The sequence below is a fragment of the Puma concolor genome, chromosome E3 (genome assembly GCF_028749965.1).
Source record: "Puma concolor isolate L17-30 chromosome E3, mPumCon1.1.hap2, whole genome shotgun sequence".
NCBI classification, from domain to species: domain Eukaryota; kingdom Metazoa; phylum Chordata; class Mammalia; order Carnivora; family Felidae; genus Puma; species Puma concolor.
In genome coordinates, this window is record NC_141682.1 from 40,706,621 (window position 1) to 40,732,619 (window position 25,999).

Consider the following 25,999-nt stretch of genomic DNA (forward strand, 5'->3'; position numbering starts at 1 on the left):
GAAAGAATGAGGAGAGGCATAAAATACCCTGAAAACAATGCAGAACTTTTATTTATTTATTTATTTATTTATTTATTTATTTATTTATTTAAATGAATTTGTTTTATTTTTTATTTTAGAGAGCGCATGAGTGGGGGAGAGGTGCAGCGGGAGGGGAGGGAGAGAGAGAGAGAGAAAGAGACTCTTTTTTTTTTTTTTCTGGATCAGACATGATGTGGTTTAATACTACATAGGGGATACAGAGGGGGAAAAAAAAATCCTATGATTGAAGCCAAGGCTTTAAGGAAGACACTTTCTTAGGTATTAGAGAAAGAGACTCTTAAGTAGGCTCCATGCTCCACATGGTACCTGACTTAGGACTCGATCCCACGACCCTGGGATCATGACCTGAGCCAAAATCAAGAGCCAGACGCTCAACCAACTGAGCCACCCAGGGGCCCCAGAACAATGCAGAAATTGTTTTAAAACCACAAGATTAGTCTAAATTAAACAATATATCTTGATTTTTTTTAAGGCATAACTTTGATCCAGCGTCCATTACCTTTTATAAATTACGCTGTGTACGTGTATCTTTTTTAAAGAGAGCATACGTCTGAATTCGATTTTTGATCCAATGTGAATCTCTTTTGCTTTAATAAGAGACTTTATCCCATTTGTCATTGTCGCTCTTATAATAACTATAGTATTTCTTTTGACACCTCACGTCTCCTCTTTTTAATGCTTTCTGGCCGTTTTCTTTGTTTTATGTATTTTGCCATGTGGTCTGGGTTTTCTTGACTACCTTTATCCAAAGTGCCCCAATTTGGGTAATTTAGAAGCTAAATCTTCATTTATCCACATGGTGGATTATAATTTAGCCATCAGATGCAAGTTAGCAAATTGGAACACCAGATCTCGATGGCAGCACGGAGGAAAATTTAACACGGTAGGATGGGCCTAAGAGGACGTTCTCCATCTTTTACAACAACTGTTTTCAACTATTTGCGGAGTTGTAATGTTTTTAAGTTTATAAAATACTTTAATTAGGAGACGAATCCCACTTCCCTGACGAAATTAACCACACCCACGTCCAGTACTTGTAGCCCCAGGAGCGGAAGGCCGTCAAGGCTCTCCCGGATGGTGCAGCTTCAGTGCCCGATGCCCGCAAAGTTTCCGCAAATACCACCTGAGGTTGCCCCAAGTGCGCGTCCCTGGATGTGCTCTCATCTTCTGTCGAGTCTCAGCCCCGCCGCCCTGCCCGCAGCCACCTTCCTTCCGCTTAGCGTGTGCGGAGGGACCGGACACGCACCTGTGTGCAGAAGAGGACGGTCATGAAAGAAACGGCGAGGAGGGCCGAGACGAAGGACACGATGAACCAGGCAGCCCAGTGTTGCCAGTTGTCCACTCCCATCATGCACATGTACTCCTAGAGAAAGCAGAGGAGCCCGGCGTCCCACCACTGCCAGCGCCACGCACCCACCGCGGCCTCGCAGGTGGCCTCGCTCAGACGGTGCTGAGTGCACGAGACGGAGCAAACCGTGCATGGTCGGTGAGGCCACGCAAGGTCTGGGGAGCCTCCGGCAGGCGATTTCTATATACAGTCATAAGAAGCAATCGAAGGAGAAGAAAATTAAAGTGAGGAGGCAGAGGGTCTCTACCGAGAGCAAAAGGTGAGGAGACAGGTAACGGGAGAGCGCAGGCAGGCAGAGAGACTCTCGGGGCAGCCTGTGTTGGGTTGGGCTCCCGGCTGCAGCCACAGAGAGAGCGACTCATCCTGGGCGGACAGCCTCTCCTGTGCGCTCATCAGGGAGTCGGTCCGCAGGCATCTTCTGAACAGCCGCCGTGGGCAAGTCCAAAAGCAAGGACTCACGTGGTCACAGCAGACGGCATCGCCTACATTGTAAGCAGGTCAAATGACGAACCACCGTCCGACATCCGCCGTCCATCCCTCAGGGGGAGGTCCCTCTAACACCCATGCAGCCTCGTCCCTGCCGCGGCCTCATCCCCACCCGGGTCATTTTTCATCGGTGCTTGTACACGTCCCCGCCCCGGGAGAGGCTCGCACCCCACGCCGGGGAGGGGGAGGTTACCTTCAGTTTTTTCTCCTTCTCCAGGGCAATGGAATTGATGATGATGAGCTCGATGCAGATGAAGCTGAGCATGAGCAGAAGAGGGAACTCGTTCTGAAGGGTCACCAGGAGCCTGTCCTGGATGTGGGCTCCGTGGGGGAACCTCTTCACAAGCACACTCAGGCCCTCAAACATCTTGGTCGTCCCGTTGTGGGCGTGGTAGTGCATGATGGCCTTGTCCAGCGCATGCTGGATGGCCAGGAAGCCTTCGTTGCTGTATCCTGCGTGAGAGGACAGCGGACACCCGAGCGTAAGAGACTCGGAAGACTGGAGGTGCAGAACACCCGCTGAGTGAGGCGGGTCGTGGCTAACGATTCCTGGAGACGATCGGGTGGGAGCGGGCCGGGCTCCCTGGAGTCCACGTGCCGCCACGGGGAAGAAGGAGCAGCGTCCCCAGGGGCCCCCTGTGGCTGTGATGGTGTCTTTTATCAGAAAACAGGGCAAAGGCATCCTGAGCCCACAAAACAAGGGGTGTCCATTGCCACGCTCTTGCACGGTGGGGCCGCATCCTCTCCCCTAAGTGCTCGGGCTTCAGGGAGAGGGTGCTTGCTCTGCACTTCCGGTCACCAGGACACACGAAATGGTTAAATGCAAAGGACTTGGGAGACACGCGCCCCCTCACCTACTGGGACCTCTGTCTGAGCTGTCACTGCTGTGGTCCGAGGGTTATGGTCGTTGAATTTTGCTGCCAAGCCTCAAAGCCAAACTTTACCACCGGCAACGTTTATTTTCATACAGTGTAGTCGGTGGGCGAAGGTCAGCTTTTGGGAAAAATAGGTCGGAGGGCAGAGATCCCCGGTGTGGGGATCTCGTAAGAGTTAAAGGCCCCACCTCCCAGCAGGGGTTACCGGCCCTCCACATGGGCAGAGCCAGCGTGGGGTACCCAGCAGTAAAGGGGAGGTGACCACGGTCTCCCGATGGCCTTGACCTACACAGACCCCTGGATCTGTCAGCATGAAAAAGGGAGGAACAAATTGCTGATAATAAAATTCCGGGAACCATCACGGAGTCTTCACGGCATATCGGAGCGTTTCCTCTGCAGAACCGTTGGCATCCTTTCTAGAATCGCATGGAATGATAAGCCCTCGGGTTTACATTCCCACTCGCTGGGCTTGCGGGCCCAAAGTTCACGACAGTTGCGTGGCCATCCTCCAGGGAGGTGCACGCTGTCTGCTCGATTTCCTGAGAGCTGTCCGCTCCCTACCAGGGAGGTCTCCCCGAACCCCGCACAAAGAGGGAGACCCCAGGTCTACAGTGACGTGGAGGCCAGGCCTCCGAGCTGCCCCACGCCTTCTCCCCTGGCCTGCAGAGAGCTGAAGACCATCAGGTATATAAGCAAACGTGAGTACGTGCGGAGACAAAAAGAAGAGACCTTGTTCCCGTAAAATGCCCCCCCTCCTCCCTCAAACAGCTCAGTGTCACAGCGTTACTGCTCTTTAACTTCCTCTAGAATGAAAGCGTTTTACTCAGTGATATGTTTCTAAACGTTACTCCTTCAGCCTCTTTTGAGCTGCTAGCTTAGCAAGGGTTCAGACGGCAGTGACAGCGCAAGAGGCACGTGCCTGCGTGTGGGCGAGACCTAATCGTTGGGGCTTCCTCACCAGGGAGTCCGCCGTCCGAATGCCCTAAGGCCCGGGGCTCTTGGCTTGGGTTGGGAGGGTAGAGGAAGGATGTGCCCCAGCTGTCCACATAATCTTGTTTGGAGGTCAGCTGCGCGATTAAGGAGTTCCTCTGCGTGTAGCTGAAGCGCAGGCGGTACTTAACCTGCAGGGGATAAAGAGAGGACGACCTGGGTCACGGGGTCCCCACGCTCAGCCAGGACCCGTGTCTGCCACCAGCTGTGATTGGAGGGAAGGCCGATCCCTCCCTCCCCTGCGAGGAGCACTCAGCGGTCTGCCCAGGAGAGCCCCCTTCAGGAAGGTGGTTCCGAGCGCGGACACTGGAGCGGGGCCACCAGGACCCAAACCCCAGACCTCTCACCGAATGGCGGTGGCGGTTCAGGCGGGTGACTTGACCTTCTTGCCTCGGTTTTCTCATCCGTACAACGCGGATGAGGTTAACAGCACTTGCCCCAGAGGCACTGTAGGATCAAGTCAGATGGTCCCTGGGGTGTGCCTGGCAATTGTTAGTGCTCGGAAAGCGTTGCTGGTTGTTTATCAACGTGTCTGTCTCCAGCTGCCAACACCCCCATGCAAGTTCTAGCCATTAATCGTCAGGCGGCACAGGACGACACCAAAGCTACACACGAGCGGCTTCCCCGCCCCCGATGGGAGCCCCTGCCTTGTCCTCAGACAGACAGACCTACCATACTAGAGCCCATGTCATTAGTGTGGTGGTCTGATGACAACCACAACCAGTCCTTCTGGAAAGTGCCTCCGTCCCCGGCTCGGTTCTGGGCACAAACTCATTTGATGCCCGCAACAGCTGAGTTAGGAACTGCTAGTACTCCCACTACACCGGTGGGGAAACTGAGGCCCGGAAATGTCGGCGCCCCACCCACGGCTAGAGAGCCAGTGGTCGCCAAGCCGGAATCCAGTCTGCCATCCAGCAGCTGGAATTCATGGTCCCCTTCTCTCAGCCCGAGGTCTCCCTGGGCAGGCCTCTCTTGCGAGGAACCCGAACACTGGGAGGTGCCCCGGGGCCAGGTTGGAGGCAGTGAAACCGGGAGCATTTTCTCACCTCCTCCGGAAGAAAGGCAGCCAGGTGGCAAAGCAGACACAGGGAGACAGGGGGCAGCCCAGGTGGCGAGACTCCCTAATGGGCCCACACGCGAGCCTAGGAAGCATGGTGAGGCCGTTCCGGGACCGGATGGCCCTTACCTTCAGCGGCAGGGGTTGCTTGCTGTCATTGAAGGTGTGATCGAAGACAATTCCAGCCAACACGAAGAAGGCTTTGGGATCCTGGAGTATGTAATTTTCAAACAAAGGCACTGAAGAATGGCCTAGGACTGTGGAGAGAAAAGTCCCGTGAGCGAGCAGGCTGCCCCCCCATCCCCGCCTCCCTGAGCCGGTGCCGGAGGGGCTGCAAGACCCCCACACACACACACACCTTCCTCCATCATTCTGCGAACACATGAGCACATTCGATGGCCGGGAGCCACGCGAGGCGGTGACAAGGGTCTGAATGCCCGCCATCTCTCGTCCCAGGCCCTCCAGCTGGGCTGGCGCTGAGGGCCACAGGAGGTGGAACTCGCCCTTGGCCATGTTGATGGGGAGCTGTCCGTAGCTCGTCTGCGTGGCTACGGCAACCGAAATGGGAGACAGAATCACAGACAAACGTAGCTGTTCTGATGAGAAAAATAATTGCTCCGGTCCCCGGCCCTCGCGTGTGGCGAGGCTGTCATCTGGGATCCTCCTCGAAAGTAATTCTTGCTCAGAATGTGGAAGGCATCACCGCATCATTCCGCCTCCTCGCCGCCAGCCGGGTGTCTTCTCTGAGAGCTCATTGGCTTCTGCGCCTTTATCTCCGCGCAGAAGTCACTAGCGCACGTCCACGGTTGTCCCTTTCTGCTGTCCTCTTAGGAAGTGGTGAGACTGCGCACCTCGCAGACACAGCCGCTCTTGCGGGAACCTTTTGTGAACTGCTCTGTCCCCTCCCCTCCGTGTGTCCAGTTGCTTCCTTTTAGAAACCCTCGTGGGTGGGCGGGACGCGGTCGCTCTCGCTTCCCCTTTTCTTCATCCTGTTGCTGGACATTGTCATGCGCCTCCCAGACCTTGTCTCCCAGCCATCACGCGCGTCCACTCGGTCGTTTCCCTGGGAGCGATTTCGCTGATCTAAATTTCCAAGTCCGCTTCTGTTCCTTTGACCACATCTCCGTGCCATGGGGGTCCAGTTTTGTTTTGGCGTGGCAGCATTCCCTCAAACGTCTCTGAGACTATGGAGTTTTTTCAAATGAACCGACTCATGATAAAAATCTCCAATGATGCTGGGGGTTATGTGGCATGTCGAAAGGCTCCTCGATGAGACTGAACTTTAACTTTTCATCAGAACAAAACCCATTCTTGGCGGGGGGGGGGGGGGGGAGCCAAAACGAATCACTTGGTCCACAAGATTTGAGACTGAATCCAGTCTCCAACTGTGTGATAGAGATGGAAATCCTTTCGCTTCCTGGTTCAGCATTGCTCCCGCTCCCCCGATGTCCTCAGCCCCTTCGGTGGTAGTGGGGGGGGGGGAGGTCACTACTTTTAGCTGCAGCTAAAAGTTATTTTATTTTCATTTCTAGTTCTGTTCGGTCCTCTTCTTTTTTCAGATCGGCTGGGTAAGTCTGCATCGTGACATATCTGGGGAATAGGATTATGAGTGAATCTTCCTATTTTCCTCTATATAGTTTGTTTCCTTAGCCATATTTATGTTTCTTTTTAAACACACACATGTACATAAACATTTGGCTAAATTGAGGAAAATAGCATACATACAGGAAGGTGTACAAAACACAAACGTTCGTTCTTTTTTTTTTAACGTTTATTTATTTTTGGGACAGAGAGAGACAGAGCATGAACGGGGGAGGGGCAGAGAGAGAGGGAGACACAGAATCGGAAACAGGCTCCAGGCTCCGAGCCATCAGCCCAGAGCCTGACGCGGGGCTCGAACTCACGGACCGCGAGATCGTGACCTGAGCTGAAGTCGGACGCTTAACCGACTGCGCCACCCAGGCACCCCTAAACGTTCGTTCTAATGAGCGGTTATAAAGTTCACAGTGAAGTCATCACCTCTTGGGTGAAGAAACAAAATTTGTACCCTAGATTTGTTTGTTTGTTTAGATAGTTTCTTACTATCAATTTGGTTCTTCATTGCTTTCAAGAACATAGTTTTAATATTTGTCCAGCGTATGTTTTTCAACAGGCCAACATAACCCAGTCTGCCCTGTTAGCAGAAACAAATAGCAGTAATCTCTTTCCCAGAAATTTCCGGGAAACATCCCAGTGTTTCCTTGGCTCTGGCTGAGTTAGGTGTCATCCCTGGACAAGTCACGGTAGCAAGGGGACCACGAAGTGCAGAGTGGTGTAGCCACGGGAGTCATCCTGAGCCCAAGGAGGAGGCACCAAGGGCTGACGGCAGGAGAGGGGTCCAGCCCCCCAGGGAAAGAACAGGCTGTGAGGATCGTCAAAAGGGAAAACAGATGTCTGTCACGGTTTGGAGAGCTCCTCAAACCACTGCCCTTCCTTCCAGGGTGTAGGATTTACTTAGGGGAATGGCCCCAAAGAGCAAAATCTAATTTTTATTTCTTATCCTATTATGTGATTTGAAAATGTCAATGCAAACAATTCTGATGTTCATCGTTCTTATTCTTTTATTGAAATTTTAAGGTTTATTTTTTGTGTTTTTCTTTTTTTAACGTTTAAATTCCAGAAAAATACATTCTAAACTTCTAGCAAAGAATTCTGCGAAGTGGCATTTGGGGTGAGAACTTGACTTTTCACTCTAAACCTTATATTAGTTCACGTGCAGTTATGTAATAAGGAGAGAGGGAGGGGCGGAAGGCAGACGGCCGTCTGTTCCGGGGACGCAGAGCGCGCAGAGAGAAGCGTGGCGGCCAAGCGGCCGGAGGCGGAAGCAGTGGCAGGTCCCGGAACCGCGGGACTCAGCCCCGGAGACTCTGGCAGGCGGAGGTCGGAAGCGTCCCTGGCACAGCGCGCACGCGCAGAAGAAAGCCTGGAAGGAAAGCCCTGGAACCTGCGACGCCAAGGACCGAGTATCGACAGCGATGAGGTAAGAAGTGAGTCGGAGGTAATGAAACAGAATTAACGCCTCGAGACACCCCATACGAGGAGGGAGACGGTGCCCGAGGTAGGATCTTAAGGGAAGACAGAAGAGAAATGCTTTCTTCTCCGTGGAGGCGACCGAGGGGTCCCAGGGAGTGAGGTGGGGATCCAGGCCGGATGCAAAGGCCGAATGTTTGGGGATCCGGAGGGCTGCTCACGGACAGGAGCCCAAGGCCCCAGGTTCATCTCCGTCTCCCTGCGAGACCCGGAGAGCAGCCAGAGGAAAAGACAGATCGCGCCAGACAACTTCTCTTCAAACCCCTGCCACACGGGCGGCCTCGCGCACATGGAGGGAAAACCCAAGACTTGGGGGAGGCGTGTGAGTCTCCTGCACACACTCCAGCTCGGACCCCCCCCTTCCTTCAGCCTGGTTCACGGCGGCCACACCCCACCCCAGCCCCGCCGCGGCCCCCACCTGCCCCCCCACCCCGAGTCCCGAGGCCGCCGTCATCCCACTTCGCAAGTCGTGTTCTTCACCTGCACCGCCGTATCATCTCCAGCCTCCTAAGAGGAGCTTTCTCTGTTGTGTTTTGTTTCCAATCTCGTACTAGTAGAATTAGAATGGTATTTTAGGTTGCCAGGCAAGCGCAAAGCCCCAAAACAGCGGCCCCCACGCGTGTTGCCACTGAGGGCCTTTAAAAGAACTGTCTGCGTTGAGTGGCACTCAGAGCTGGGAGAGGAGAGCCCTTGCTTTTCACTCGGTACCTTATGTATTATTAGAACACCTTTACAAAAGCATATATTACAATTATGGCAGTTTTGGAACATGACTCCACATTTTGTGGATTCCACGTTTTGAAAAACTGTATCTACCTAACTCCATTAACGAACGCATTTATTCATTCAGTAAATATGTATTGAGCAGCGAGTGTATGCCAGGCATGAAGGAGGCCCAGTGATGAAGAAAACGGACAGGGCCCTCTGCCCTCAGGGAGGTGGAGCCCAGCAGGCTTGTCAACCGCAGACTTGACACAGAAAGCCCATAGTGGCGGTGTGATGAACCGTGAATCGGAGATCTCTGACCGTAGCCAAAGGGGCGCAGAGAGAGACGAAGGCGCAGCTGAGAAATCTAAATAAAGCCCGGCTGGCAGCTTGCCCAGTGCCCCTGAAAGGAGCCTGGAGGGAGGGGTAGGGCCAGACCCTGGACTACTAGTGCAGTGGAAGCCACCAGAGGGGCAGAAGCACAAGGCTGGCCAGACCTTTCGGACCTTTGAGAGACCTTCTTGGCTGCATGCAGAGACTGGCTTAGAATTGATTAAAATGAGAAGAGAGACGGACGACTAATTCAGAATCTCCCAAGTCGCCAGAATGTGGTTGCGGCAATCAGAGACCTCGTGGGCGGCTTTCCCCCAGCTGTCACCTCCACAGACTTTTTAGGATTTGGAGACCCCAGATATGGAATCACGACTATACGCACCCTCAGGAAACAGCCTCGAACTCTATAAAATTGCCCTCCCTCCCTGTCCTTACCCCATCTTTATGTCTCACCTTCAAACTCAACGTCAAAGGATTTCCCCACCGCTTCAGTGATAGCCTTCAACGTTTCACTTTTGGAAGAGACATACACTAGTTGGTATCTGGTGTGAGTAGGAAAATAGAGGAAGTCTGGCAGTAAACCGATATTGATGGCCAGGTAGTTGACAGGAGGTATTTTCTTGGGCAAACTGTTTAAACGCAGGCACATGACGATCATGGAGAAGAGTAGCGGCATTAGGATTTCAAGCACTGTTATCAGAGTCTTCCGCTTCTAGAACAGAAAGGAAAGCAGCATGAGAACGCGAGTGTTAAGTCACCACACGGCGACGTTTCTTCCATTTAAGAAGCCCTTTCATTCTCCCCCACCCCCAGCCTCCCTGCACAACCCACAAAAAAGAAGAAAATAGAGAATGAACTAAATGGCTTCTCTTTCTGGACTTTTCCATGACATCAGCGGCGAGAAACCAGTAATGATGATGCAACCTTCAGTGATGACGGTTTGCGGAATTCCAGTGGGAACCTGGCTTATTTGTAGGAACGGGCCCCGTTTCAAGTACAGTTGTTGATTTTTTCTTTAATCAGTTATTAGATGCCAGCATGACATAAACATTCAGTCCCCCCACCCTGGACATGCCCACGGCTCCAAGGACCACCTTACCCACCTTCAGGATGAAATTCTTCCAAAGAAGAAGTTTTAAATTCCTGACCATTGTCACTTTCCCACCGGAAGGGGAGGGATCAGCACCAGCTGGGAAGCAAACGGGGCAACTGTCAGGCATCACACACACGTGCCCTCCTGTTCTTGAGCTGTCTGCTCTCGGACTTTCAGAGCATCGTTTCTTCTTTTTTGCGGGCTCCCCCTCCTCTGCCCACCTCTAAACATCCCAGCGGGGCTCGGCTGACACTCCCCCGTGGGCAATCTCACTTGGTCTTTGATGTTGAAATGCACGGACACACTGATGATTTCCACATTCCTGTCTACAGCCTGCACCTGCCGGGTCTCCTGCCCCAACCCCTCCCGTCCGAGCAGGAGCCCAGCTTCATGAGGACAAGGTTGTGTGAAGGTCTCCCTGTCTCCTCTCGTCTCCCATTTTCCCCTGCCCCGCTGCGGGCCTGGCTGTGATCCAGAAGGGACAGAAGTGGCTTCTGCTCACAGCCCACGCACCTGCCGTGGCATGCCTCCCTCATGCGTCATTAAACTACTGAACGTGCTGTTTATTTACTTCTTGTTTGATCTGATTTCCCTCTGGAATGCATGCTCCATGAAAGCAGGATTTTTTTGGGGGGGTGGGGGGGTGGGAGGGGCTGTTTTTTGTTGTTTCACTACGGAGCCCCCAGACTCCAGAGCAGGGCCAGCGCGTGCTCACCACTCGGTAAACACGGGCCCGAGAATAAAGGCGTCAGAGGGCACACGGCTTATGTGAGGACATGGCTGTGACAGAGATGCTTGTGGAGAAAGGACGCTCTGCGGTGGCAGCACAAGCCTCCCCTTCTGCTCTCTGCTTCTCGCTATGTCACGTGCTTTAGCTTTTAGCTGCTGCCACCTCACGATCTTCATTTCCAGAAAAATGTTTTTCCGCTAGTGAAAGAACGGATGTGTTTTCCTCTGGTGAAAGCGTCTCTGACGTTGCCGATTAGAAACGAAGACACCGCGTTGTGAGCTCGCTAAACGTCACTGGAGGTGAGCTTTAAAATGGCAGGTGGTGTGATTGAATTTCACCTCCATAGTAGAAAAAAAAAAAAAAAAAAACAAAAAACGAGTGCAAGACAGGTTTAGAGTAGTCAGCCGTGGCTGCAGCCCATCTGGTCTGGCCAGCAACCCCAACCACCGGCATTAATTTCCTGCCCACGGCTCTGCCGCCTCCTGGGACTGGCTGGACTCGTCTCTAGGTCTTGTTATGGCCCTATGTTATGTGTCCCCCCCCCCCCCCGCTCCATTTGCTGTGTCTAAGTCCTAATCCCAGGATCTCAGACGGTGACAGTTTTTAGAGGCAGGGACTTGACCGAGGCGACCAAGGTAAAATGAAGCTGTCGGGGTGGCCTGTGTCCTCACAGAGGAGATGTGGACACACAGAGGCAGCGGGGGGGTGCGCGGGCACAGAGAACGCACGAGGGGTGGACAGCCCAGGAGAGGGAAGGAAGTGGCAGGAGGGAGCCACCTTGCCACCGCCTGGATCTTGGACATCTGACTTCTCGAACTGTGGACAAATACATTTCTGTTGTCTCGGGCACCCGGTGTGTGGTGTTTTGTGAGTGCAGCCGGACTGGATGAAAACAGCTCTGCGCCACGGTCTGCTCCCAGCTGGAGCATGTTGCTCTAATGGCAAGAAGCCAAGCCAAGCCGCGCAAACGCATTTAAAGCATCTTGTCACACTCCCTTGTGAACCACCCCACCGGCCAGAGTGCATCACACAGCTGAGCCCAAGATCAATACAAGAGGGAAGGAAACCGTCTGCTCTGATGGGGGGGCACTGCTGACTCACCTGGCGAGGGGCATGGGTGTAAACTTTAATATGGGGGGAGAAGGAAGAATGGGGAACAGCCACGTACCAAAACACCCAACTTTTAGGGCTTCAGAGCTGGTGTCGGAATTTGCCAGCCTGAACAGCCACGCCATGTAGACGAGGAGGTGTTTTTGGCTCATTACTGGCCCAGCACAGATTCAAAGAAAAAACACCCAGAGACCATGAGAATGCACGGTTTTCTCCAACCGCAGCTGCTGTTCAGTGGAATGGGACAGGAAAATAATTAGAGTAGATGGAGGTTTTCAGACTGAGCACCTTTTCAAATTTGTGATAATACAGGTAGACTGTTCCTTTTATTTTTTTATTTAAAAAGTTGTTTTAATGTTTATTTTGGCGGGGCACAGTGCAAGTCGGGGAGGGGCAGAGAGAGAGAATCCCAGACAGGCTCCGTGCTGTCCGCACCGAGCCCGACGTGGGCCTTGAACTCACAAAACCATGAGATCACGAACTGAGCTGAGATCAAGAGTCGGACGCTTAACTGACTGAGCAACCCAGGCACCCCTAGACTGTTCCTTTTAAAAGAAAGTTTACTTCGGTGCTATTGATTTACGACAAGTAGCAACTATGCACGGAAGGCACTGTATCTGGGCGCGATGCCACCATCAAAAGATGAGTCAGTAATGGGGGCACCCAGCTGGCTCAGTCCGTGGAGCACGTGACTCTTGGTCTCAGGGTCTTGAGTTCAAACCCCATGTTGGATGTACAGATTACTTAATAAAAAAAATAAGTTAAAAGATCAGTCAGTAATAGAACTCATCTTGTTGGAAATCAGTAGCTTAAAATAAGCCCTAGTAAGGGAAATAATGTGTACGAAGGAAAAGGTTACAGTACAAGGTGGAAATGAGAATCAAAAGCGGTACACTTAAGGGTAACCCAATTGATGAAACAGAACAAAATTCCAGAAAGAGGCCACAGATACCTGGTCACTTGATCTTCCACAAAGCTGACGCTGCAGGACAAGGACGCACGGTCTTCCTGACGGATGGCTCAGGGCCGACCAGCTATCGATACAGGAGACCATGTATCCTGACTCCTGTCTCCCACCACACACAAAGTACCAACTTCAGATGAAATACAGATCTAACTGTGAAGGGTGAAGCAATGAAGCTTTTAGGGGAAAAAATAGGAAAACATATTCATGACCTTGTAGCAGGCAGAGATTTGTTAAAGACGACTCTAAACCCCTAAACATAAAACTTGGGCAAGGTGAACTGCATCCAAATTAAGGATTTCAGTTCCAGAAAAGAGCCAGTAGGAGAGTAAGTGAAGCCAGAATGAGCAAAGGTATCTTCAAGTCACTAAGAAAAAGACAGACTTCCCAACAGAAAAATAGGCTTGAGAGACTTGAGCAATTTCCAAAAGAAAATGCCCAAATGCCTGACGGACGTAAGAAAAAGTGCTCAACCTATCTGGTCTTCAGGAAACACGTTTTTTTTGTTGTTTTTGTTTTTGTTTTAAATTTTTTTTTCAACGTTTATTTATTTATTTTTGGGACAGAGAGAGACAGAGCATGAACGGGGGAGGGGCAGAGAGAGAGGGAGACACAGAATCGGAAACAGGCTCCAGGCTCTGAGCCATCGGCCCAGAGCCTGACGCGGGGCTCGAACTCACGGACCGCGAGATCGTGACCTGGCTGAAGTCGGCCGCTTAACCGACTGCGCCACCCAGGCGCCCCAGGAAACACGTTTTAAAGCCACAGCGGCCACACTGAGACACAGATTTCTGCATGGGATGGTCACTGGAGGGCACTCTGGAAACGAGCACTTTTGCAGAGAAAAGGAGGCAGGCGAGTCAAAGGGGTCCAAGCCCTGGCCATTTCCACAGGCACAACACGACACAAACTCTGAACCATCCACCCCAAGCTCAGTTGCGAGGACGGTATGCAAACAGGTCCCAGAAAAGCAAGACAATCCATTTATGCTGTATTTAGGAAAACAAATTACCGGGATAGAAAAAGAAAAAAAAGGGTTAAAATAAGCAACAGAGCAACTATTCACAACATCTATGAGAGCGTTACTACTAGCCCTTTGAGCCAACAACCCCACGTCTAGGCATCTATTCTGCAGGTGCACCTGTGCACGTATGAGCTGACGCCGTACAAGGTTATTCACTGCAGCATTGTTTATAATAGCGAAGGAGTGAAAAAACAGCCTGGTACCCACCATAGGGGATTAGTTTATAATACAAACGATTACACATCTGAACAATGAAGTGATACGCGATCGTAGAAAAAAATTAAGAGCTCAGAGTACTGGCTGTCTTCTGGGATCTGCGGGATAAATGCGAGAAAATAAGTTATGTTGTTTAGACCACCCAATCTGTGGTATTTGTTCTGCAAAATAGGTATTCTGCAGCCTGAGCTGAAGTAGAGAATAGTGTGTCCATCGGCGCGGGCTGTGTTTAAGGGGACGGGGAGCGTGCACAATCTCTACCTTCTCAGTTCTGCCGGGAGCCTAAAGCTGCTCTAAAAATAAAATCGATCTTTAAAGAACTGTTTTGACAGAACTATCAACAGGAAAATTCATGATCCTAAACCCCCCTTCATGATTAAATCAGACATTTCAAGTGTGCCTGGGTGGCTCAGTTGGTTAAGCCTCCAACTTTATTTCAGCTCAGGTCACGATCTCACAGTTTGTGGGTTCGAGCCCCACATTGGGCTGTGCACTGACAGCACGGAGCCTGCTTGGGATTCTCTTGACTCCCCTCTCTCTCTGTCCTTCCCCTGCTTGTGTTCTCTCCCTCTCTCAAGAATAAATAAATAAATAAATAAACATAAAGAAAAAGAAAACTTAAAGCCCACAGAAATCCATTAGGAATATGTGTGATTTTTTTTTTTTTAATCACACAGTCCACGACTGGTTAACCTGGCTCATGGTACAAACTCTGTGCAGTTACACAGCTGGATGAGCATCTTATAGGTCATTGGCATCTTTGTCACCCATTGTTAGGGGTGTCAAGGGCACGTGTAATGCTTTAGCTTAATGGCTGGGCTGTTGATGACAGGGAGGAAGGACACCTAGGAAAACCGAAGACGCCAAATGAGTCCAATACAGGAAAGCTAGGTGGAATCATATGCTCGCTTCATATGCCGATACATTTAAAGATATTTTTTAAATGCCACAGCTGAGAATCTGGCCAGAAAAGGATCATTGGTAGAGATCACGAGACCACCTGTAGTCTGCAACAGCCTTTTTCTTTGAAAGAATTGTTTCTGTAATGTGTTTCCGGAACTCTCAATTTCTCAAGAGGGGCTCCTGGGTGGCTCAGTCGGTTAAGCATCTAACTTCAGCTCAGGTCATGATCTCACAGTTTGTGGGTTTGAGCCGCACATTGGGCTTTGTGCTGACAGCTTGGAGCCTGCTTCGGGTTCTGTGTCTCCCTCCCTCTGTCCCTTCCCCACTCGTGCTCTGTCTCTGTCTCAAAAGTGAATAAATATTAAAAGCAATAAAAAGTAAAAGTTAAAAAAATTTAAATTTCTTGGAAACAGATACTGTTTTATAGCAGAAATTTTGGATTAGAAAAGAGTAAAGAAGTGCCCATGTGTAAGCAAATAAAACCCCCAAACTAAATAATCCACTAACACACTGAGTCAACACAGGATGCATTAATCAAGAATAAAAAAGGAAAGGGGCGTCTGGCTGGTTCAGTTGGTAGAACGTGCAACTCTCTGCTAATCACTTGTCCACCTGCCTGGGGTGGGTTGATTACCTAGGAAAATAGAAATCACCAAGTCAATCCAATACAGGAAGAGATTTTTTTAAAACCTAAATATATCTGCAGATAAACTGTGAAGAAACTGAGACAGTCATCAAAGAGCCTGCAAAGCAGTACAAGTGCAAATAACTCAGATGGGTGGGTTGTTTTAAACGGCAAGGAACAGATTGTTCTGATGCTGTTTGAACTGATCCATGAGCGTAAAGACAGAAAACTTCCCATATTTAATAGCCAGGCTAGCATCACAGTGATACCAAACTCCGAGAAGGATGGCATTTAAAACCAGCCAATCAACCAGCCAAGCAAAAGAACCTACAACTCATTCTCACTGAAGAAAAGAAGACCTACAAGCCCTCGATAACTTATAGAATCCAGAAGTGCGTGGAAGGAATAATACCTCATGAGCAAATGGGAAGTTCACTGCAGAAATATTAGATTGATTCACTATCATGAGATCTGTTGGTGTAATTCACCGTATTTATTGGTCAAAGGTTTAAACTCATAATATTGTGTCAATAAATTCCAACAAGGCATTTGATAAAATCCGTGTATTCCCGGATCTTTTTTCCTTAACCTTAGAAAAAGACTTGTCTGTGCCATACTAATACTATATATCTCTCAAATCAAAGGCAAAGATACTTTTTGGTGACTACTAGAAGAAATTGCGGTTAAGCAAAACCAAGACTACGGTGCCAGCTGCAACATTATTTTCTAACCGTTCTGGAAATGCTAACAGAGAGCCATTAGGTCCAGTCCTGAGAGCTGTTCCCCTTATACGGGCACCTAGCCAAGGGGACAAGAACAGGGCTGAGGCCCAGTCTGCTCCAGTCACCCTGTGAACCTCACACAAGGCTGAGGCAACTGGCAGAGAGAGGGACCTTTACTAATTGGTCCACTCAGAGGGCTTCCTTTATCTAATTGTTCTGCATAGTTGGGATGCCTTTAACTAACTGGAGGTACCTTTATCTAATTGGTGGGTGTCACCTTTTGGCAGTTTTTCAGCAGGCAGAGCATGCTGTATGACCTCTTGGTGGTCCTGTGCCACTATGGTCACATGATAGAATGAATCAAGAGGCATAAACATAGCTAAAGAGGAGACTAATCTATGATTATTTGCACATCATAAAATTGTATACACAGGGCGGCACCTGGGTGGCTCGTCGGTTGAGCATCCAACTTCGGCTCAGGTCATGATCTCACAGTTCGTGGGTTTGAGCCCCGCATCAGGCTCCGTGCTGACAGCTCAGAGCCCGGAGCCTGCTTCGGATTCTGTGTCTCCCTCTCTCTCTGCCCCTCCTCCACTCACACTCTGTCTCTCGCTCTCAAAAAATAAATAAAACATTTGAAAAATTTTTTAAAAATTGTGTACACAGGGAACCCAAAAGAATGACTGAAAAACCGTAGGAAACAGTGAAAAGAAGGTTGAAGTGGCCAGTTACAAAATTAGTATTAAAAGAAAAGCAATACCTTTCTTATAAACAAACCGGGTAGAAAAATATATTTGAGGAAAAGAGCATTTTTTCAATAGCAACACCAGAAGAAAACATGTAGGAAGAAATGTAATGAGAAATATGCCCATATGACCTATATGAAGAATACCTTTACAGAGAAAAATGTAGAACTCTTATCAAGAGACATAAGAAAAGGGTCAAGTAAATGGAGAGATAGATCTTGTCTTTGCATAGGAAGAGTCCATATGAAGATATAATTCTCCTAAATAGTTCTACAAAGTTTACATAGTCCCAATAAAGATTTCGACAAGATTTTTAAAAAACTGATTCAGAAGTCCATATGAATCACAAAGGTGTGAAGTTAGGCAAGAAAATTCTGAAAGGGACAGATAATGACCAGGAACTATCCAAAAATTCAATTTATTGTTATATAACTTCATTAATTAAAAAATACCAGACTAGGATAGTAACAGCTCAATAAAAAAAAAGAAGAATCTATATATATCCACCAAAGTATACATGGGAATTTAGTATGTGATAAAACATTTCAAATTAACTGAAGAAATATCAATGACAGCATTGATGCCTGTTTGTTTAACAACGTAGGTGAAATCAGTTCTTTGAAAGACATAACCTACCAAAACTCATTCGAGAAGAAATAGGTAACCTGAATAGTTCTATTTCTACTAAAGAAATTATATTCCTAGTTACAAACATTCTCAGAAAGAAAATCCAGAATCAGTTGGTTTTATTGGCAAATTCTAACAAACATTTAAGGAAGAAACAGTATTAATTCTATACAATCTCTTCCAGGACTTGGAAAAAGTGAGACTACTTCCCAACTCATTTTATGATGTCAGCATTACCTTGATACCAAATCCAGACAAAAATATTATAAGGGTGACATATAACTAAAAACATAATAATAAGGCAAAAAGAAAAGTCTTTACTCTCGGATGTCATGATATTCCCAAGAAGTCTACAAAAATTTTTTACAACTAATAAGTATGTTTAGCAAGGTCCTAGGGGACAAGGTCAGCATACAAAAATTGATCGTATTTCTATATACTAGTAAAGAACACATGGAAACCCAAAGTTTTTTCAAGGTACTATTTGTGATAATGACAATACTGATGAAATGAAATACTTAGGAATAAATCAAGCAAAATATGTGCAGAATCTAGATGAAAGAACACTAATGAAAGGTTTTGTTGTTGTTGTTTTAAGAAATAAATGGAAAGGCATACCATATTCATGGACTAGAGAAGTCTGTATTGTTAAGACATCACTTCTACTCACACTGAATTTTAGATTTAGTGCCATCTGAATCAAAATCTCTCCACTATAGTTTCTAGGCACCAACAAGCTGACTTTAAAATTCATATGAAATGAAAAAAAAATCATATGAAATGGCAAAGGGAATAAAATAGTCAAAATCATTTTGAAAGAGGTACAAAATTGGACACATACTACCTCATTAAAGCTGCACTAATCATGACAATATCAGCTGAAGCACAGGCAAGCCAACTATGGCCCATGGGCCAAATCCAACCCACTACAACCCAGCCTACAAAGTTAAGATTGGTTTTGACCCCTTTTAATGGTTGGAAGATCTACCCTCAACCACTGTTACTGAACAATGAATAGCTTTGAAGTTAGCTTTTACAGCGCTCGTGTGTGAAGCTTACACTGCAGTACAGTCATTTAGATGACAGCCAACATTGTTTGAATCACAAGTAATCGCAAACCACTGTAAGCACTTCGCATGCTATCAAAAGATAAAACAAGAAATGAAATCTTCATTCCCACACAAATTCACAGCAGATATATCTTCCAAGCTCAGACTACAATTCCAGCAGCATTTTTTTCCACATTTTTACGCGATGTGTAAGTACAAAGGAAATTTTCGTATTTCAAAATCCATTTAACTGCGTTTGAGGAGTTTCTACCTCACCTTCAATTGGTGGCAATCTATAATGTAATGACATGCTAAAAGGCAAATATCAAGAAAGGAATCTAACTGAATTCTATAAATGCCATTCAAGCCATGAATACACTCCATTGAAATCATATTCATGGTGAAACACACAAAATCTTATTACAAGTCAGTTTTAACAGACGAAGGTTTACAATAAATTTTGATGGTAGGGGATGCTGCCTTTGAACCCCAGCAAAGCAATATGTTATCCGAAGAACTTCATTTTTCTCATTAGTAGATACATATTGCAAAAAATATACATTTTCAATTATACAAATGTCACTAATAAAATTTTTGTGGAAACTTGTGTCTTATATAACAAGTATCTGTATGATGTCCTGAATGTTGCCTCTTGGCATGCAGAGCCTAAAAAATGTAATACTAGGTGCTTTACAGAAAAAACACACAAAATCCTGGACTGAAAGAATAAAGATACACAGATCAATGGAACAGAAGAGTCCAAAAATAGATCTTCACACATGTGGTCAATTTTCCACAAAAGGGCAGATCAGTGGAAAAGGAAGTGTCTTTTTCACGGATGGTGGTGGAACAGCTGGAATCCACGTATGGGGGGCGGGAGTAAACCTCCACTTTGGTCGGTACTTCAATCCATTATACAAAATGAATTCAAAATAGAGCATTGGGGGGTACCTGGGGAGCTCAGTCGGTTAAGCATCTGACTCTTGATTTCAGCTCCAGCCTTGATCTCAGGGTCGTGAGTTCAAAGCCCTGCATTAGTCTCCAGGCTGGGCTTGGAGCCTACTTAAAAAAAAATAGGGCATTGACCTAATTGCAAAGCCTAAAACCCTAAAACTTCTAACACACACACACACACACACACACACACACACACACACACACACACAAGAATGTCTCCCATGACCTCAGATTAAACAAAGATTCCTGAGATATGACACCAAAAGCATAAAAGAAAATTTGAAAAATTGGACTTCATCAAAATTGAAACCTTTTTCTCTACAAAATATTAACAGAATGAAGAAACAAGGCACAGATTGGGAGAAAATATTTGTAAATTGCTGATCTGACAAAGGAGCTGCATGCAGAGTATATAAAACTCTCAAAACTCAACAGTAAGAAAATTAACCCAATTTTTAAACATGTTCAAAAAGGATATATATATATACACACACACACACACACACACACACACACACACACACACACACACACACACATATATATATATATGGCAAATCAGCCCATGAAAAGATGCTCAGCATTATCAGTCATTAGGAAAAGCAAATTCAAACCACAATAAAATACTACTACATAGCTACTAGAATGGCTAAAAAAAAATTTTAAGAGGTGGCAAAGTTACAGAGCGACTGGACTTCTTATATACCGCCAGGGGTGATGCAAAATGGCGCAGTCACATGGGAAAATATTTTGGCAGTTTCTTGTGGTTTCTTTTAAAGCTAAACACACACTTCCATACAATTCAACAATCCTATTTCTAAGGTTTTACCTAAGTAAAATTAATGTTTATTTTCAAACACACAAAAAACGTTTGTTTTTTTTTTTTTACCCAAGAACCTATATACAAATTATTAATAGAAGGCTTTACTCAAAAGTTCCCCCAAACTAGGAACTGGACCCTCGCTAAGTGCCAAACACTTTTCGAAGTATTCTGTGTGTTTTCGTGCTGTGAATGCTCACGACAATCCTAGGAAGTGAGTACTGTGTGATCCCCACTTTACACAAGGGAACCAAGCTACAGGGAGGTTACGTCAGGCATTAAGAGCTGGGATTTAAGGCTGCGTGGCCACAGTCCATAACCATAGTTTAGCCACTACAATATTAATTCCTCTCCATCACAGAATGAAGGAGTATGTGTATAACCCTTGGTCTAGAGTGAATCCTATGGAAACAATCAGAGAAATCCTATTCTAAAAATTCTGCATTGAATACTACCAACTTAGGCACTGCTGTACAAGAAAGTACATATATAAGCATATATAGTTACAGTTAGGCAGGGAGATAGTGTTTGTACCTCTGCAAAAGAAATAGCTGCTGACGTATTGGTTTCATTTTTAAGATGCATTAGTGTGTAAGTATATATACGTGCCAGCCGACTTTTGCAATGACAAGGTTTAGTGCCTTTTGTAAAGCCATAGCTTTGCTTATGAGTGTCACCATGGGCTTTAACTTTTGCCATGAATCTTGACAAATGTCTGAGCCACAGGACTCCCAAGGAGAATTCCCTGCAATTTCTTGGCATGCTTTCACGCTATTTGAATGTAATTTACATACCAGAGACTGTTAAAGAGTCCCGGAACCTGACTGCCTGGCTCCTGGTCTCACCTCTACTGTGTAACTGTGAACAAATTCCGACCCTTATCTGGACCTCCGCTTGGAATAGGACACCGGATGGAGCACCTAGGCTTAGTGGGCCTCCAGCAGAGATGTGATTGTTGACAAATACCAGAAGGGTCCAGCCCTCTGCGCACAGTTGTTCGCGACCAAGTGCCCAGAGCCTGGAATCTTCCCACAGAACATCTTCCTTTGCCATTGACCTTCATACGCTCTCAGTTCATGATTACAATGGCTGATAATAGTTACCATGCGAGCACCCTAACAGGATTAAGAACAAAAGTATAAGTTAGTACTCCGCATGTGTCCGTCTTGGTCTGCATGCTCCCTCTTCCTGTACCTCCACCTTCCCTTCTGTCTGAGGGAAGTCTGAGTCAGCGGGCTCTGATCCTGGATTTGGTTATGCAGAACGCTTTCAGGTTTAGAAAGGGATGGAAAAAAAATTGCAAGGTGTAACCGATATAACTTAGAAATGGCAAGGATTGGTTCTTGAAAGAAAGATTGAACGAGGAAGAGGCTAGTCAGCCAGGCTTATGGAGTCGCCTGGCAGACACTTGGGTTGGGAGGGAGGGGGTGATGGGGAGAGAGGGTCTTTAAGATGCTTGCGACACATTAATAATCCCCCCCCCACACACACACACCTCTCTTATAATTGCATTCAGTTCTTTTGTTTTTGTTTGGGGGTGGTTTTTTGGTTTGGTTGGTTGATGTGGTTTTTCTTGTTTTTGTTATGGGGGTTTTGTATGCTCATTATAGAGACCAGCCTGTGTGAGTCTCTAGCTATACCCACGTGGCACTATCATTTCTTTTGCACGTGTGCGTCAGGCATTGTGATAAGCATTTATGCGTTTTCTCATCTGACCCTAAAACAAAATACTTTTGAGTTCGGTATGACTAGTATCATCACTTTGATTTTAGGGATAGGAGATGGAGGTTCTGAAAGGTCAAATGACGTGCCCGCACTTAGTTAAAGGGCCAGGGCCAGATGTGAAGCCAGGTCTTCTCACTCTTTCATTCAGCAACTATTTACCAAGTGCCGCCTCTGTGCCAGGCATTCTGGGACCCTGAGATGTAGCTATGAAGTAGACAAAGTCCCTTGTCTCTTGGAGCCCACGTTGTAGTGAGGGAGACAGAGGGAAGGAAAGCCAACAAATGAGTAAGTAAACAGCACCACTTCAGATGGTAAAAGACAAGGGGCCCCGCAATCACTAATCCTCGGGAGTCTTTGGGTGGCTGGGGCAGAAGCCTCCAGACTGGGGTCATTACTTTACGGTTCTATCGGCCGCGTCCCGGTCGCGGAGATGCGCTGGGAGCGGCCGGAGCCGGGCTGGCAACAGGCGGCGCCCCAGGTGCGCCCCCCGGACCGCTGCGGGGAAGCCCCGCCGCCGGGCAGCTGAGCTGCAGGTGCGCCTCTGACGCCGAGGATCCGGAGTCGTAGGCCCCTGGCAGCGCTCAGTCCGGGCACTGGAGACCCGAGCGGGCCGGCCCGCAGCGACTGTTGGCCCCGCGCCTCCCTGCCCCGCGCACGAGACTCAGGCCCTAGCCCCTCGCCCAGTCCCGCCCCGCCCCCGCCACGCGACCTCACCGCCCCCCAGGGGATCCCTGGGCAGCCTCAGGACCTGTCTGCACCAGGTGACTCTGCCCCTGCCTTGGGACACTCCCATCCATGGTCGACCCCAACGCAACCTCAGGACCCTCTCAGCTCCAGATGCCCCCAGGCTGACCCGTATCCCTCCTGTCTGAGGGACCCTCCCGTCGGAGGTGACCCGGACCCTGCCAAAGGCTCAAAACAGCCAAAGTAAAACCAATGAATCGCCGAAGTCGTAATCAGCCAAACTTTATTGTGCACGCACCAAAATGAATTTGCAGACCAGGAAGGAAGCTCGGGGGATATATTGTAATAGAGCAGCTCGCACAGCGGGACAGCGGAGACTGTTCCTCACAGCGCTTCGTTACAACATTGCACTTTTCGGGGGCCGTCTGTCAACCTCGGCACATAGTTCACGTTTTGCTCATCATTTCCAGAGGCACAGCAAGAAATGATCCAAGTCAAGTTCGCCCTGCCAAAAGAGGCCACAATAAGCTCTGCTCCCAGGACTACACTGGCTCTGTCTGCTCAGGGACCCTGCAAGGTTGGTCTCGGTTTGTTTCTGATTTTAACCACCCTAACCCACGACCTTCCTGCTGAGGTGACCCCGACCCTGAATCACCACCCGCAGCCCTCCCCGCCCTTCTCCTCTCCAGCCCACGACCCTGGACACACCGCAGGATGCTGGGCCTTCCAACCCGCCCTGCGGCCGTTTTCTAGAAGGTTCCTCGCCCTCTGTCCAGAGCTCCCAGGGCCTCCCCGCCCAGCCGGCAGCCCGAGCCAGGCCCGAGGCGGCCACTCGCCCTCCCTCCGCAACACCGGGGCCCGCGCCCAAAGAAGAACAGTGCTGGGGGAAATGGCTGAACGGCCGGGGAAGGTCGAGTTTCGGGGAGCGACTGCTGCAGCCGCTGGAAGCGCAGGTGCACGCCACGACGCCCCGCCCAGCTCTGCCCTCTCCCCCGCCGGGAGCCCGGCGCCCCCTGCCGGTCGCGCGCGGGTGCGCGGGGTCTGCGCAGGCGCGGGCGGGGCGGGGCGTCCGGGCGGGCCGGGCACCCGCAGGGTTGGCGTACTGCGCACGCGCGAGCCGGCCGGCGCGCCCCCTGCAGGAGCTCGAGCCGCCCGGTCAGCCCCGCCGCGGGTTGCAGGTGCCCCCTCCCAGCCGGGCGGCCCAGCCGCTGTCACCACCGGCGGTCGTCGCCGCCGCCGCCGCGAGGCCGAGCGCAGCCGGGCCCGAGGCCGGGGACCCCGCGAGAGGGCAGCGCGCCGGCCGCCGCCGCCCTGGCGCCGAGGGTCGGTGAGTGCCGCCGGGACCCGCCACGCGCGCTCGCTTGCTCCGGAGGCTCGCGGCAGCCCCCCGCCCGGCCGCCTTCCTGCCGTGGCCGCCCCCCTCCCCCCGCCCATCACTCTGCGGCCGTCCCCCTCCCGGCACCCCGCCCCGGCGCGGCAGGTGCACCTCCCGTGGAGGCAGCGCCTGGCCACCGAGACTCTGGCTTCCCCTCGGGCCGAGCCTCTGGGCGTGTCCCCCTCCTCGAGAGCGTCTCCCTCCCGCCGGCCCCCGAGCTGGACGCGCCGCCGCACCCTTTGTGCCGAGCCCGGGAGAGGGCACAGGCGGCACCCGCTGGCCTTGGTCCTGAGGCACCCGGGCATCCGCCCGCCAGAGCCTTGCAGCCCTCAGGCCGGGAGCCCCGGCAGGGCCGCCGGGATGCTGCTGGCTCATCCCTCGTTCAGAGAGATTCCCAGTGTGAGTGGGAGTCCTTCCCCACCCTGGAGTCCGCCTCATTCCCGGGAGCCAGAATGGGGGGCCAGGGGTCCACTGTTCATGCTGGGAATTGTGTGGTGGACAGAAAGGCAGGGACGCCTGGCCTGGGTGGAGAGGCCTGCAACCGCTCTCCGTAACCTCTGGAGTCGGTATGAATTTGCGTTTACACCTGTGTTGGCGTTCAGGCAGTACGCTGTCGCTTGGCGAGGGCCGGTTTTGTCTCCTGCACCAGGGTTTAGGATAGGTGTATATTTGGTTCATGAATGAGTGCCTTGGTCACTTCCTTGGACGTCGCCTAATTAAAGCCCATCACCTTACAGGGTTTATTTCTGTGTGTTGGCTCCTTTGCCTCCTGAACTTCGAGCCCACGACTGGATCTTGTCGGGCTCGCATTCCCAGCACATAGCCAGAGTCTGGCACATAACAGGCACTCAAGAAACGCTTGTTGAATGGGTGGCTGACACCCTGAGACAGAGCCAGGGCCTGGGCAAGGTGCAAAGGAAAGTCAGCCTGGCTTTTTTTTTTTCCTACCGAACACCTGTGTCATTTGATTGGGAACGTTTTGGGGCTGCCTTTTGTAAACCTGAAAGGATCAAGGTTGTTTTACAAAGTTTGTGTCAAGGGAAAATAAGAAAAAAAAAAAAAAAAAAAAAGGAAAACAGGTGAAAATGGATGGCCTGGGAATCCCCTCACCTGTTTTTCAACTCCTTGCAGATTTTTTTTTTTCACTGCACACTTGGTCATCACATCCGGCAAACAGGATGACATCGTTCCCTCTCCGAGGCCATCTCCCATCATCCTGATGAGACAGCCATTTGAACAAGACAGAGCAGCTCAGGTTGTTCCTTCAAAGACGCTAGCCTTACACGGTGCACGTGCTGGTCTCCTGGGAACCTGTTTTGACTTGGTCTCGAGTGGGAAGGCCCAGGGAGGACTCCCTCCGTGACTGTTTGTTCTCTAGCCCTGCTTCCCACGACGACAGTAGACCTATCCGCTCTCGAGTCAGTGAGGGGAAAAGCATTCTAGAAGTCTGGGGAGAAGGATGGGCAAGGCTCTAGCATGACAGAAAGACCGATTGGATGTGATCCCTGCTCTCGGGGCCCTTAGGATGTTGCTAGAGTATGATTTATTCACCAGTAGCTGTGACGTAAGACGGGTTGAGATAAGTAGCAAGCGAGGCATCAGCAAAGCTGCCGCAGGCGTCCAGAGGCTGAGGGGCGAGAGCGGAACCCTGACTGCGTGTCAGAATCGCCCGGAACGGGGGAGCCTGGGCACATCGGTCAGTCAAGCATCTGAGTCTTGATATC

The 25,999-nt window shown here is 49.6% G+C and overlaps 2 protein-coding genes and 3 long non-coding RNA genes across 10 annotated transcripts in view; 3 read left to right on the forward strand and 2 right to left on the reverse strand.

Moving 5' to 3' along the window:
• The window catches only part of LOC112853195 (ATP-binding cassette sub-family A member 17-like), a 73,200-nt gene extending 63,004 nt beyond the window's left edge, over positions 1-10,196 (reverse strand). The window contains exons 1-6 of the mRNA XM_086691535.1: positions 10,009-10,196; positions 9,359-9,617; positions 4,928-5,055; positions 3,710-3,872; positions 2,070-2,329; positions 1,289-1,405 (exon numbers count right to left, since the gene is read on the reverse strand). Of these exons, the coding sequence (XP_086547661.1) occupies positions 1,289-1,405; positions 2,070-2,329; positions 3,710-3,872; positions 4,928-5,055; positions 9,359-9,617; positions 10,009-10,125 (1,044 nt within the window). The 5' untranslated portion in view covers positions 10,126-10,196. The remainder of the gene's footprint in view (positions 1-1,288; positions 1,406-2,069; positions 2,330-3,709; positions 3,873-4,927; positions 5,056-9,358; positions 9,618-10,008) is intronic.
• The window catches only part of LOC147573205 (uncharacterized), a 42,759-nt gene extending 32,195 nt beyond the window's left edge, over positions 1-10,564 (forward strand). The window contains exons 2-3 of one of the 2 annotated variants that reach the window (XR_015245290.1): positions 7,557-7,817; positions 8,718-10,564. This is a non-coding gene — a long non-coding RNA (uncharacterized LOC147573205). Of the gene's footprint in view, positions 1-7,556; positions 8,209-8,717 lie in introns of those variants that run through there. The other variant, XR_015245289.1, reaches the window with a different exon arrangement.
• On the forward strand, positions 211-3,112 carry LOC147573206 (uncharacterized). The gene is made up of 2 exons (XR_015245292.1): positions 211-1,879; positions 2,094-3,112. It is a non-coding gene; the product is annotated as an uncharacterized LOC147573206 (long non-coding RNA).
• Positions 10,565-17,767: 7,203 nt separating the features above from the next.
• LOC147573207 (uncharacterized) lies at positions 17,768-23,888 on the reverse strand. 3 transcript variants are annotated; one of them, XR_015245293.1, is made up of 3 exons: positions 23,609-23,888; positions 23,199-23,405; positions 17,768-19,773 (listed from the first exon to the last, which is right to left on the reverse strand). It is a non-coding gene; the product is annotated as an uncharacterized LOC147573207 (long non-coding RNA). The 3 variants fall into 3 exon arrangements; XR_015245294.1 differs by having other exon boundaries at positions 17,768-19,776; XR_015245295.1 differs by lacking the exon at positions 17,768-19,773 and adding an exon at positions 20,242-21,606.
• A 141-nt stretch (positions 23,889-24,029) lies between these two features.
• ABCA3 (ATP binding cassette subfamily A member 3) overlaps positions 24,030-25,999 on the forward strand; it is a 45,803-nt gene continuing 43,833 nt past the window's right edge. For all 3 annotated transcript variants that reach the window (XM_086691536.1, XM_086691538.1, XM_086691537.1), the window contains exon 1: positions 24,030-24,227. The gene's annotated coding sequence lies outside the window, so the exon portion shown is untranslated. The remainder of the gene's footprint in view (positions 24,228-25,999) is intronic.